Genomic DNA, 14,353 nt, shown 5'->3' on the forward strand with positions numbered 1-14,353 from the left:
GTTACCGACCGCAGTGCCGTATTCTGTCTGTTTACATATCTCTGTACATGAATACGCCTGCCTACCCCAATTTCATTGGCGCTTCAGCGCATTTCGATTGTGCAAGATGTGAGATTCTTCCTACACATCAGTCAGGAGCCCGGAGGTAGAGTAATGTAAGGCACACGTAACATAAAACTGGGAATCTAGATGGCTGAAGATGTTCCGATTTGACATTTTAAAAATAATCATGTGTTCCTTAATGTAAATACATGTTTCACATCATGTCGATAAAATAATCGCGCAAATGATCTACGGAAATATAACTATCTAACCATTATATGATCGTCATGAATGTTCAATGTATTAAATGTGACTGTAATATCCTTAGGCTCTGAGCCGCGCTCTCTCCCAACTATGCGTTTTCGTGAACTTCGGTGTCTATCTGTGTTCGGTTTCCCGACCTTGTCGCGGTTACATTGTGCTTCTTCTTCCTTCTACGTGTGGCAGCAGTGATGTGTATGGATATTTGCGCCGTGTACCATCTTTAGTTTGGTGCATATAGTCTCTGGCAAGGAGGTCTGGAGTCAGTCGGTTGTTGCGGACGATGGAAGTTATCTCCGCCAGGTGCAGTCGGCTGGGACTGCTGGCAGTGTGTGTGGAGCTGTCCGATCGCTACGAGCTTCGTGATCCGCCGACTCAGGACGTCAAAGTTGAGTAGTGGTTTCAACTACCCAAGCCACGTCCCTTCATGTTGTGGTGGTTCGCTTCGGTGAGATACACCGAGTGGTTCTACTGCTGAGATTTAGCCACCATATGGTCCAATTACACTACTGGCCATTAAAATTGCTACACCACGAAGATGACGTGCTAAAGACGCGAAATTTAACCGACAGGAAGAAAATGCTCTAATATGCAAATGATTAGCTTTTCAGAGCATTCACACAACGTTGGCGCCGGTGGCGACACCTACAACGTGCTGACATGAGAAAAGTTTCCAAGCGATTTCTCATACACAAACAGCAGTTGACCGGCGTTGCCTGGTCAAACGTTATTGTGATGCTTCGTGTAAGGAAGAGAAATGAGTACCATCACGTTTCCGACTTTGATAAAGGTCGGATTGTAGCCTATCGCGATTGCGGTTTATCCTATCGCGATATTGCTGCTCTCGTTGGTCCAGATCCAATGACTGTTAGCAGAATATGGAATCGGTGGGTTCAGGAGAGTAATACGGAACACCGTGCTGGATCCCAACGGCCTCGTATCACTGGTAGTCGAGGTGACAGGCATCTTATCTGCATGGCTGTAACGGATCGTGCAGCCACGTCTCGTCGATCCCTGAGTCAACAGATGGGGACGTTTGCAAGACGACAACCACCTGCATGAACAGTTCGACGACGTTTGCAGCGGCACGGACTACCAGCTCGGAGACCAAGGCTGCGGTTACCCATGACGCTGCATCACAGACAGGAGCGCCTGAGATGGTGTACTCAACGACGAACCTGGGTGCACGAATGACAAAACGTCATTTTTTCGTATGAATCCAGGTTCTGTTTACAGCATCATGATGGTCGCATCCATGTTTGGCGACATCGCGGTGAACGCACATTGGAAGCGTGTATTCGTCATCGCCATACTGGCGTATCACCCGGCGTGATGGTATGGGGTGCCATTGGTTACACGTCTCGGTCACCTCTTGTTCGCATTGACGGCACTTTCAACAGTGGACGTTACATTTCAGATGTGTTACGACCCGTGGCTCTACCCTTCATTCGACCCCTGCGAAACCCTTGAGAGCGGATGATCTGGACGTGTGTCCATCAGAAACAGTACATTTGTAAGAATGGCTGTCATGAACTGCTATATATATTATGACTTTTGAACACTATTATGGTAAATAAATTGTTTGTTCTCTATCAAAATCTCTCATTTGCTAACTATGCCTATCAGTAGTTAGTGCCTTCAGTAGTTTGAATCATTTATTTAGCTGGCAGTAGTGGCGCTCGCTCTATTGCAGTAGTTCGAGTAACGAAGATTTTTGAGAGGTAAGTGATTTGTGAAAGGTATAGGTTAATGTTAGTCAGGGCCATTCTTTTGTAGGGATTATTGAAAGTCAGATTGCGTTGCGCTAAAAAAATATTGTGTGTCACTTTAAGCACAGTCATGTGTAATTTTTCTAAGGGGACGTTTCACCCTACATTTCAGCAGGATAATGCACGACCGCATGTTGCAGGTCCTGTACGGGCCTTTCTGGATACAGAAAATGTTCGACTGCTGCCCTGGCCAGCACATTCTCCAGATGTCTCACCAACTGAAAACGTCTGGTCAATGGTGGCCGAGCAACTGGCACGTCACAACACGCCAGTCAGTACTCTTGACGAACTTTGGTATCGTGTTGAAGCTGCATGGGCAGCTGTACCTGTACACGCCATCCAAGCTCTGTTTGACTCAATGCCCAGGCGTATCAAGGCCGTTATTACGGCCAGAGGTGGTTGTTGTGGGTACTGATTTTTCAGGATCTATGCACCCAAATTGCGTGAAAATGTAATCACATGTCAGTTCTAGTATAATATACTTGTCCATCTGCATATCTTCTTGGTGAAGCAATTTTAATGGCCAGTAGTGTAACTATTTTGGTCGAGTGCACCAGTGGAATTTTCTGTCTTGTGGCCGTTAGTGTTCTGGTTACCTGCCACGGGCACTGACGTAAACTCAGGCAGTGTTCTTTTGAGCGAAGTTAACTATATTACCGTGTTTCAAATTCAAGTGTACCAGCGGACTTTTCTGCCTAGTGGTCGTTAGTGTTCCAGTTAACTGCCCTGGCCACTAACTTAATTTCAGGCAACGTCCTTTCCTCACCTGTTGTCGCTGTCCAACATGGTGTGTAGTTTCGACAGCTAATACATACTCCATTGTGGATTTTCACGTTTGTAACATTGCCGATTTGAGTTCTCATGTACTGATTGACGGGAAGCAACTTGTTGTGTCGGTCGGTCCGTGGCTGTCCCCTGGATGTGTTCCGATGGATCAAGTATAGCTGGACTCACCACCTGTCTCACCTAAGTGAACGAGGGCAGACCGACCTCTCTGGAGGTTTTCTGGGTGCCACTGGTGTTTAATTATCTGTATTGAACTACTTAAAATTTAAGGCTTATGCTTATTTGTTTTGCTTTCTTAAAAGTTTTGCAAAATTAATTTTTAAATTTATCTTTCAAGCTTAAACACTGCGGCTTTCTGCCTTTAAAGGTCATGGTAATATATTTTAAAAAATTTGAAGTTTAATTGTGTCCCTCAGCCATTTTCTTTGCATCTTGCATGTATTGCTTTTTTGGGATTTTTGGGGTATGCTATCGTAATTCAATTTTGATTTTTTAAAGATTTCTTGTTGGCCTTCTGCCTTCAAAGGTCTATGGTAATATATTCAAAAATTTTGGAATTTCATTGTGGTCCTCAGCCATTTGCATTGCACCTTGCGTGTGCTGTTTTTTGAATTGTTTTATTGCTATCTTAATTGGATTTTTATCTTGTTAACATTTCTTGTTGGAGACCTTCAGCCGTGAAAGAGATGCATTCGGTAAGGACTCGGCTATGTGCCGCTTTGGTTGTAAAGGTTATTAAATTACAATAAATGACAATTAGGAGCAGAAATTGACCGCAACCCTTGGCGCTTTCTATAATCCTACTACCTTTCCTGCCCAGCGGATTTAGCGGGCCTCTCAGGGTCAATAATTATATATTAACATTTTGGAATGAAATGTAAGTAAGACGATACAGTTCCGCACTGTCGCCTGATAAAAAGTAAGAGCCTACGGAATATCAGACCAGCTCTGTGGCTGGACTGAAGAGTTTTTAGCAAACAGAACACAGCATGTTGTTATCAATGGAGAGACGTCTACAGACGTTAAAGTAACCTCTGGCGTGCCACAGGGGAGTGTTATGGGACCATTGCTTTTCACAATATATATAAATGACCTAGTAAATAGTGTCGGAAGTTCCATGCGGCTTTTCGCGGATGATGCTGTAGTATACAAAGAAGTTGCAGCATTAGAAGTAGCGAAATGCAGGAAGATCTGCAGCGGATAGGCACTTGGTGCAGGGAGTGGCAACTGTCCCTTAACATAGACAAATGTAATGTATTGCGAATACATAGAAAGAAGAATCCTTTATTGTATGATTATATGATAGCGGAACACTGGTAGCAGTTACTTCTGTAAAATATCTGGGAGTATGCGTGCGGAACGATTTGAAGTGGAATGATCATTTAAAATTAATTGTTGGTAAGGCGGGTACCAGGTTGAGATTCATTGAGAGAGTGCTTAGAAAATGTAGTCCATCAACAAAGGAGGTGGCTTACAAAACACTCGTTCGACCTAAACTTGAGTATTGGTCATCAGTGTGGGATCCGTACGAGATCGGTTTGACGTAGGAGATAGAGAAGATCCAAAGAAGAGCGGCGCGTTTCGTCACGGGGTTATTTGGTAACCGTGATAGCGTTACGGAGATGTTTAATAAACTCAAGTGGCAGACTCTGCAAGAGAGGCGCTCTGCATCGCGGTGTAGATTGCTCGCCAGGTTTCGAGAGGGTGCGTTTCTGGATGAGGTATCGAATATATTGCTTCCCCCTACTTATACCTCCCGAGGAGATCACGAATGTAAAATTAGAGAGATTAGAGCGCGCACGGAGGCTTTCAGACAGTCGTTCTTCCCGCGAACCATACGCGACTGGAACAGGAAAGGGAGGTAATGACAGTGGCACGTAAAGTGCCCTCCGCCATACACCGTTGGGTGGCTTGCGGAGTATAAATGTAGATGTAGATGTAGACACTCCATTACGCGTTTTATATCCGGTTGTTTGGATGACGGAGGGCGCAGCGTTTGGTGAGCTGGCGTAGCAAAAGGCAGGAGTTGAGAGCATGTGTTCACTGAGTATAGACGTGGGTCTGTGTCATGTGTGAGGGGGTCTAACTAATAGTGCACACACGATGTGTACGGAAGTGAGGTTTGATGTGTGTATGATATTAACACCAAGTGATCAAACGTATCAGGACACCTGGCTGAAAATGACAAGTTCGTGGCGCCCTCCATCGGTAATGCTGGAATTCGCTACGGTGTTGGCCCACCCTTAGCCATGATGACAGCTTCCGCTCTCGAAGGCATACGTTCAATCAGGTGCTGGAAGGTTTCTTGGGGAATGGCAGCCATTCTTCACGGAGTGATGCACTGAGGAGAGGTATCGATGTCGGTCAATGAGGCCTGGCACGAAGTCGGCGTTCCAAAACATCCCAAAGGCGTTCTATAGGATTCAGGTCAGGACTCTGTGCAAGCCAGTCCATTACAGGGATGTTACTGTCGTGTAACCACTCCTCCACAGGCCGTGCATTATGAACAGCTGCTCGGTCGTATCAAATTCTTGTCGGGTTTCCAGCTGGATCAAACTGTCATCTGAACACAATATTTCAGCTGTCCATCTGGCCGCCATCATCAGGTGAGAAAAGCTATGCTGGTCTCGCTCTCTCTGACTTCCAATGCATATAAAGGTGAAGTCATTTGCGAGTGGAATCAGTTATAGGCGAGAGCAGTGAAGTTTTTCTCACCTGACGTTGGCGGCCAGGTGGACCGCTGAAATATTGTGCTCAGATGACAGTTTGATGCAGCTGGAAACCCGACAAGAATTTGGTATGTAATACGCCAGGAAAGCCTACACAGTCACAGGTGCTCGGTCGTGTTGAAAGATGCAGTCGCCATCCCCGAATTGCTCTTCAACAGTGGGAAGCAAGAAGATGCTTAAAACATCAATGTAGGCCCGCGCTGTGATAGTACCACGAAAAACAACAAGGGGTGCAAGGCCCCCACCATGAATAACACGACCACACCGTAACACAACCGCCTGCGAATTTTACTGCTGGCGCTACACCCGATGGCAGATGACGTTCACCGGGCATTCGCCATACCCACACCGCGTCATCGGATCCCCACATTGTGTACCGTGTGCACTCCACACAATTTTTTCCACTGTTCAATCGCCCGATGTTTACGCTCCTTACACCAAGCGAGGTGTCGTTTGACATTTACCGGCGTGATGTGTGGCTTATGAGCAGCTGCTCGACAATGAAATCCAAGTTTTGTCACCTCCCACCTAACTGTCATAGTACTTGCAGTGGTTCCTGATGCAGTTTGGAATTCCTGTAAGATGGTCTGGATAGATGTCTGCCTATTACACATTATGACCCTCTTCCACTGTCGGCGGTCTCTGTCAGTCAACAGTCGGCCTGTACGCTTTTGTGCTGTACGTGTCCCTTCACGTTTCCGCCTCACTATCACATCGGAAACAGTGGACCTAAGGATGTTTAAGGCGTGAAATTCTCGCGTAATATTTGTGACACAAGTGACACCCAATCACCTGATCACGTTCGAAGTCCGTGAATTACGTGGAGCGCCCTATTCTGCTTTCTCACGACATCTAAATGACTACTGAGGTCACTGATATGGAGTAACTGGCAGTAGGTGGCAACACAATTCACCTAATATGTAAAACGTATGTTTTTCGGGGTTTCCGGATAGTCTTGATCACACAGTGTACGCCGACAGAGAATGCGTAAGAGGCTTGCCTGATTCATGCCACTTCCGCGTGCGATTGCGCGGGAGCTAACGTGCACACCAGCTGCAACAGCAGCAAGACCATTAATTTCTCCCTCTTGTGTCGTCACTTGTTTCTTTCCATTACGTCGTATAGGTGTTATACTACCACTTTCGCGTAACTGGTTGAAGAAGTTTATAGATAACTGCCGAGGTGGTTAGCGTCTTCTGAGACATCTTACCACGATTTTTTTCTTTTTTTTTTAGTCTCATTTTGTTCGGTTTCGTTCGTCGCATCTGCTCGGGGCGGACGTCGTAAGACATCCGTTTGAGTTCGTTGTTGATCCGTTAACTCAGTGCCGTGCCGGCTATCACACTCACCGTACGTGAACGAACTGTATTCTTTCTGCACTATTGGTGCACCATGAACATTACAGCTGAACAAACGTACATGTAAAAAACAAGTCTGTTTGAATGGCCATTTACAAAACAAGTTGTACACGTAAATGTTCCGAAAAACTTCTACCTCTGCCGACGTTCGGATGTATGAAATTTTGAACAAATGAACATGTAGACATTGATACAAAATTGCATTAGAATACGCTCCTGTTTTTATACACCTATTTTCAATACAAATGGTTCAAATGGCTCCGAGTACTATGGGACTTAACATCTATGGTCATCAGTCCCCTAGAACTTAGAACTACTTAAACCTAACTAACCCAAGGACAGCACACAACAGCCAGTCATCACGAGGCAGAGAAATTTTCAATACATATAATATACAGGGTGAGTCACCTAACATTAACTTTGGATATATTTCGTAAACCAAATCAAATACTGACGAATCGATTCCACAGACCGAACGTGAGGAGAGGGGCTAGTGTAATTGGTTAATACAAACCATAAAAAAATGCACGGAAGTATGTTTTTTTTAACACAAACCTACGTTTTTTTAAATGGAACCCCGTTAGTTTTGTTAGCACATCTGAACATATAAACAAATACGTAATCAGTGCCGTTTGTTGCATTGTAAAATGTTAATTACATCCGGAGATATTGTAACCTAAAGTTGACGCTTGAGTACCACTCCTCCACTGTTCGATCGTGTATATCGGAGAGCACCGAATTACGTAGGGATCCAAAGGGAACGGTGATGGACCTTAGGTACAGAAGAGACTGGAACAGCACATTACGTCCACATGCTAACACCTTTTTATTGGTCTTTTTCACTGACGCACATGTACATTACCACGAGGGGTGAGGTACACGTACACACGTGGTTTCCGTTTTCAATTACGGAGCGGAATAGAGTGTGTCCCGACATGTCAGGCCAATAGATGTCCAATGTGGTGGCCATCATTTGCTGTACACAATTGCAATCTCTGGCGTAATGAATGTCGTACACGCCGCAGTACATCTGGTGTAATGTCGCCGCAGGCTGCCACAATACGTTGTTTCATATCCTCTGGGGTTGTAGGCACATCACGGTACACATTCTGCTTTAACGTACCCCACAGAAAGAAGTCCAGACGTGTAAGATCAGGAGAACGGGCTGGCCAATTTGTGCGTCCTCCACGTCCTATGAAACGCCCGTCGAACGTGTACCTCACCCGTCATGGTAATGTACATTTGCGTCAGTGAAAAATACCAATAAAAAGATGTTAGCATGTGGATATAATGTGCTGTTCCAGTCGCTTCTGTACCTAAGGTCCATCACCGTTCCCTTTGGATCCCTCGGTGCTCTCCGATACACACGATCGAACAGCGGAGGAGTGGTACTCAAGCGTCAAATTTAGGTTGCAATATCTCCGGATGTAATTAACATTTTACAATGCAACAACCGGCACTGATTACGTATTTGTTTACATGTTCAGATGTGCTAACCAAACTAACGGGGTTCCATTTAAAAAAACGTAGGTTTGTGTTAAAAAACATACTTCCGTGCATTTTTTATGATTTGTATTAACCGATTACACTAGCCCCTCTCCTTACGTTCGGTCTGTGGAATCGGTTCGTCAGTATTTGATGTGGTTTACGAAATATATCCAGCGGTAACGTTAGGTGACTCACCCTGTATAAACAGACATATAGCCGGCCGAAGTGGCCGTGCGGTTAAAGGCGCTGCAGTCTGGAACCGCAAGACCGCTACGGTCGCAGGTTCGAATCCTGCCTCGGGCGTGGATGTTTGTGATGTCCTTAGGTTAGTTGGGTTTAACTAGTTCTAAGTTCTAGGGGACTAATGACCTCAGCAGTTGAGTCCCATAGTGCTCAGAGCCATTTTTTGAACAGACATATAATAGATAAAGGGGAAATGTTATTACAAAAATTTGGAAAAGTTCTTGACCGTTTTACTTCAAATTTTTAAAAACTACTCTGATGAATAGTAGGGCGGATATACACACGGGATGATTTCTTTCACCGTGTACAAACTCTAGGGATTGATCGATGAGAGGATACGGAACAAAAAATGTCTAATGAACTTATGCCCGGACATGCATGGTTTCCATGCTAGAGACCATTTATGCAATCATACGCTGTTACAGAGACTGCGGTCCAATACGTGCTGTACCATGCAGCCACAGTTGCAATAGGCATGGTTTCCTCGTGGAGGGTTGTACTGTTCCTTATACTTCATGTTCTAGCACCTTCTCCTGCCATGGTAGTTGGTAATATTGTGTCCGATGGTGTGGATGTGTTGCACACAGAGGCTGCGTATTCGAATCGAGAGCTTGCCGACGTAGAGTTTAAGTATGGAAAGGCAAATGGCAACGGGCAGCGGGCAGCAAGGTTGTGTCAGGAGATATATTCCCTCCGACAACAGCCACAGCGTTCAATTTTGCAACAGTGTTTCGCCGTTTGTCTGAGACAGAGTCGTTTTAGGAAGCAGGGAATCATGACGTATGTACACCAAGTCTTGGAGGGAAATGTGATTAACACTGTGCAAGGTGACTGCCGTGTCAGTACCAGACAGTACAGGGTGAGACAGACGGCCGTGTGGAACAATCTCCGTGACAATTGTTACTCCTTTATCCCTTACACCGTGTGCAGGGTTTACTAGCGACAGACTTTCCACACCGAGAGCAATTTTGGCCACAGTTTCTTCACCAGGCAACAACGGTTCCGGGATTTGTGTCATCCATCCTATTCACAGGTGAGGACGCCTTTAAGCGGAGTGGTATCTTCACGTTTCATAACAGTCATCTGTGAGGTAGAATGCGGAAACTCTACGGTATAGTGACAGCGAATCATCAGCATCGGTGTAGTCGGAATGTGTGGGCCGGAATAGTTGGCGGCAGTTTATTTTGGGACCAGTCTTCCTTCCACGTCGCCGGAACTATCGGGGTTTCTTCCGGGTGGTTTTGCCTCCCCTGCCGGAAGAAATGGACTGATGATGCGGTGGGTATGTGGCTGCTGCATGATGGTGCTCCAGCCCACTTTGCCGTTAACGTCTGGACGCATCTCAATTGTATCTTTCCTGATCGAGGGATCGGACCAGGGGGTCCAGTTGCATGGTCTGCTCGTTAACCGGGTCTCAACCCGTGCGAATTCTGGTTATGGGGCCATCTCAAAAAGTATCGTGTATGTAGAGCCCATTCCAGGTGTGGAGGCAGGGGAGCAGCGATTTCATGCTGCCATTGACGCTGTTCGGATGAAGCCAGGCCGATGTGAACGTGAGAGACAGAACATGCTACAGCACATACACACATGTGTTGAGGCACATGGAAATCATTTTCAGCACATACTGTAACTATGCCTGAATGGTGCAGCGCATGCTAGTCCACAATAAATATATATATATATATCATTAGATTGTGAATTGGCAATAAAAATAAACAAGTTTCAGTGTCAGAGAGAGCGAGAGAGAGAGAGGGGGGGGGGGGGGAGGGGAGGGTGGAGAAACAGGACATAGAAAACGGAAAGGAAGAGACGGAGAGCGTGGAGAAGGTCATGTACAGAGAGAGGAGGAAGGAGGGGATGGACAAAGAGAGCGGCAGGAGTAGATGGACAGAGACAGGGAGATAAGGAGTTTAGGGCGTGTATACAATTCGCATTCATATTACAAACGTGAGCTTTATGTTCCTTATTTTCCATTTAATCGGGACGAGCGACAGCAACGCGTTGCAGGAAACAGCTAGCAACACATAAAATCTCAAAAGCGGTACAATTTGGTGGCTCTCCCCTACTTCTACATCTGCCTCTGGCTCTTCAAATGGTTCAAGTGGCTCTGAGTACTATGGGACTTAACATCTGAGGTCATCAGTCCCCTAGACATAGAAACTACTTAAACCTAACTAACCTAAGGACATCACACACATCCATGCCCGAGGCAGGATTAGAACCTGCGACCGTAACAGCAGCGAGGTTCCGGACTGAAGCACCCAGAACCCCTCGGTCAAAGAGGCCGGCCTCCTGACTCTCCATTCAACGTAACATACTGCATCCTCCCTAGCAATAAATCGTCACTCCAGGCACAAATTTCGCCAGTTACGCCATGCGTTGTTGTTGTTATTGTTGTGGTCTTCAGTCCTGAGACTGGTCTGATGCAGCTCTCCATGCTACCCTATCCTGTGCAAGTTTCTTCATCTCCCAGTACCTACTGCAACCTACATCCTTCTGAATCTGCTTAGTGTATTCATCTCTTGGTCTCCCTCTACGATTTTTACCCTCCACGCTGCCCTCCAATACTAAATTGGTAATCCCCTGATGCCTCAGAACATGTCCTACCAACCGATCCCTTCTTCTAGTCAAGTTGTGCCACAAACTCCTCTTTTCCCCAATTCTATTCAATACCTCCTCATTAGTTATGTGATCTGCCCACCTAATCTTCAGCATTCTTCTGTAGCACCACATTTTGAAAGCTTCTATTCTCTTCATGTGCGTACTATTTATCGTCCATGTTTCACTTCCATAAAAATACTTTCAGAAACGACTTCCTGACACTTAAATCTGTCCTCGATGTTAACAAATTTCTCTTCTTCAGAAACGCTTTCCTTGCCATTGCCAGTCTACATTTTATATCCTCTCTACTTCGACCATCATCAGTTGTTTTGCTCCCCAAATAGCAAAACTCCATTACTACTTTAAGTGTCTCATTTCCTATTCTAATTCCCTGAGCATCACCCAATTTAATTCGACTATATTCCTCGTTTTGCTACTACATACGATCGTACTACAATAATAACCGTTGTTGCAGCTGTGAGTGAAATGCTTTTCGGTAGTTCAGAAATACTACAACCACGTCAATGCGTCGGCTCTCAGGATCCCATACGAGTTGGCGCGATTTGGATTTCGCACATCTTTCTGAATCTGTTAAGTGCATTCATCTCTTGGTCTCCCTCTACGATTTTTACCCTCCACGCTGCCCTCCAATACTAAATTGGTGATCCCTCGATGTCTCAGAACATGTCCTACCAACCGGTCCCTTCTTCTAGTCAAGTTGTGCCACAATCTCCTCTTCTCCCCAATTCTATTCAATGCCTCCTCATTAGTTATGTGATCTACCCATCTAATCTTCAGCATTCTTATGTAGCACCACATTTCGAAAGCTTCTATTCTCTTTTTGTCTAGACTATTTATCATCCCCCGGGTTCCCGGGTTCGATTCCCGGCGGGGTCAGGGATTTTCTCTGCCTCGTGATGACTCGGTGTTGTGTGCTGTCCTCAGGTTAGTTAGGTTTAAGTAGTTCTAGGTTCTAGGGGACTGATGACCATAGATGTTAAGTCCCATAGTGCTCAGAGCCATTTGAACCATTTATCATCCACGTTTCACTTCCATATATGACTACACTCCACACAAATACTTTCAGAAGCGACTTCCTGACATTTAAATCTATACTCGATATTAACAAATTTTTCTTCTTCAGAAACGCTTTCCTTGCCATTGCCAGTCTACATTTTATATCCTCTCTACTTCGACCATCATCAGTTATTTTGCTCCCCAAATAGCAAAACTGATCTACTACTATAAATGTCTCATTTCCTAATCTAATTCCCTCAGCATCACCCGACTTAATTCGACTGCATTCCATTATCCTCGTTTTGGTTTTGTTGATGTTCATCTTATACCCTCCTTTCAAGACACTGTCCATTCCGTTCAACTGCTCTTCCAAGTCCTTTGCTGTCTCTGACAGAATTACAATGTCATCGGCGAACCTCAAAGTTTTTATTTCTTCTCCATGGATTTTAATTCCAACTCCGAATTTTTGTTTTGTTTCCTTTACTGCTTGCTCAATATACAGATTGAATAACATCGGGGATAAGTTATAACCCTGTCTCACTCCATTCTCAACCACTGCTTCCCTTTCATACCTCGTATCAACTAGGAGCTTTGAATTGACTTACTTGGCTGTGGTGTAGCATATGTTTTGACCTCGCTGTGGAGTACAAGACATGGTGCTGACTGCCATGAAGACGATGACGTAGACGAGCAGCGACGGCGCCATGCCTCCCCAGAGTCCTCCTTCCTCAACTCTGGCAGCCTAACAGTCCGTGTCGCACTCCGCCGTGTAGAAACATAACCGTGCGGCGTTGACGGTTCGCATTCCACTGGGCGAAGACGGCTGTCCGCGCCTCGAAGAGGAACAACTGACGCAATGAAAGTTCCGGGTTGTGTGCAGCGGCCGCAGATAGCTCTATCAGGAAGCCAGACTCGTATCCTGTCCACACACGTTTCCTCATCCATGCAGCTGGTGCGACGCGAAACACCCTCAACTCTGAAAGGATTGGTTTTTTTTTTTTTTTTTTTTTGAGTCATCAGATGCGGCCCTCCACGAATTCATCTCCTCTTCCAAACTCCTCATCTCTGATTAGCACTTGCAACCTGCGTCCTCAATTATTTACTGTCTTCCTTTCCAATTTTTACCCTCTACAACTACCACTAGTACCATGGAAGTCATTCCCTGATGTCTTAATGTTTTAACAGATGTGCTATCAAAAATGGTTCAAATGGCTCTGAGCACCATAGGAGTCAACATTTGTGGCCATCAGTCCCCTAGAACTTAGAACTACTTAAACCTAACTAACCTAAGGACATCACACACACATCCATGCCCGAGGCAGGATTCGAACCTGCGACCATAGCGGTCACGCGGTTCCAGACTGAAGCGCCTAGAACCGCACGGCCACACCGGCCCGCAGATGTGTAAGTAGGCTGTTTAGGTTTTTATGTTGGTAACGCCATGTAGCGCTCTGTATGAAAATCACTGGCTGTGCTGTGTGCAGTCTGTGGCTGCTGGACATTGTTGAAATAGTCGCTATTGTAGTGTTGGGCAGTTGGCTGTTAACAGCGCGTAGCGTTGTGCAGTGGGAGGTGAGCCGCCAGCAGTGGTGGATGTGGGGAGAGAGATGACGGAGTTTTGAGAGCAGATGATCTGGACGTATGTCCATCGGAGACAGTAAATTTGTAAGACTGGATGTCATGAACTGATATATATATATATTATGACTTTTGAACACTATTAAGGTAAATACAATGTTTGTTCTCCATCAAAATCTTTCATTTCCTAACTATGCTTACCAGTAGTTAGTACCTTCAGTAGTTAGAATCTTTTATTTAGCTGGCAGTAGTGGCGCTCGCTATATTGCAGTAGTTCGAGTAACGAAGATTTTTGTGAGGTAAGTGATTTGTGAAAGGTATAGGTTATTGTTAGTCAGGGCCATTCTTTTGTAGGGATTATTAAAAGTCAGATTGCGTTGCGGTAAAAATGTTGTGTCAGTTTGGTGATGATCAGAATAAGTAAAGAGAGAAATCTCTGAGTACGTTCAGTTTTGCTGAGATGTTTGAAAATCAAATGACG

The 14,353-nt window shown here is 45.3% G+C and overlaps 1 protein-coding gene across 1 annotated transcript in view; it reads right to left on the reverse strand.

Annotated features, from left to right (window-relative positions):
• The window catches only part of LOC124552539 (platelet endothelial aggregation receptor 1-like), a 187,556-nt gene extending 174,466 nt beyond the window's left edge, over positions 1-13,090 (reverse strand). The window contains exon 1 of the mRNA XM_047126857.1: positions 12,900-13,090. Coding sequence (XP_046982813.1) covers positions 12,900-13,000 — 101 coding nt within the window. The 5' untranslated portion in view covers positions 13,001-13,090. The remainder of the gene's footprint in view (positions 1-12,899) is intronic.
• Positions 13,091-14,353: the final 1,263 nt, after the last annotated feature.

This window comes from Schistocerca americana, chromosome 10, assembly GCF_021461395.2.
Source record: "Schistocerca americana isolate TAMUIC-IGC-003095 chromosome 10, iqSchAmer2.1, whole genome shotgun sequence".
Classification (NCBI taxonomy): Eukaryota; Metazoa; Arthropoda; class Insecta; order Orthoptera; family Acrididae; genus Schistocerca; species Schistocerca americana.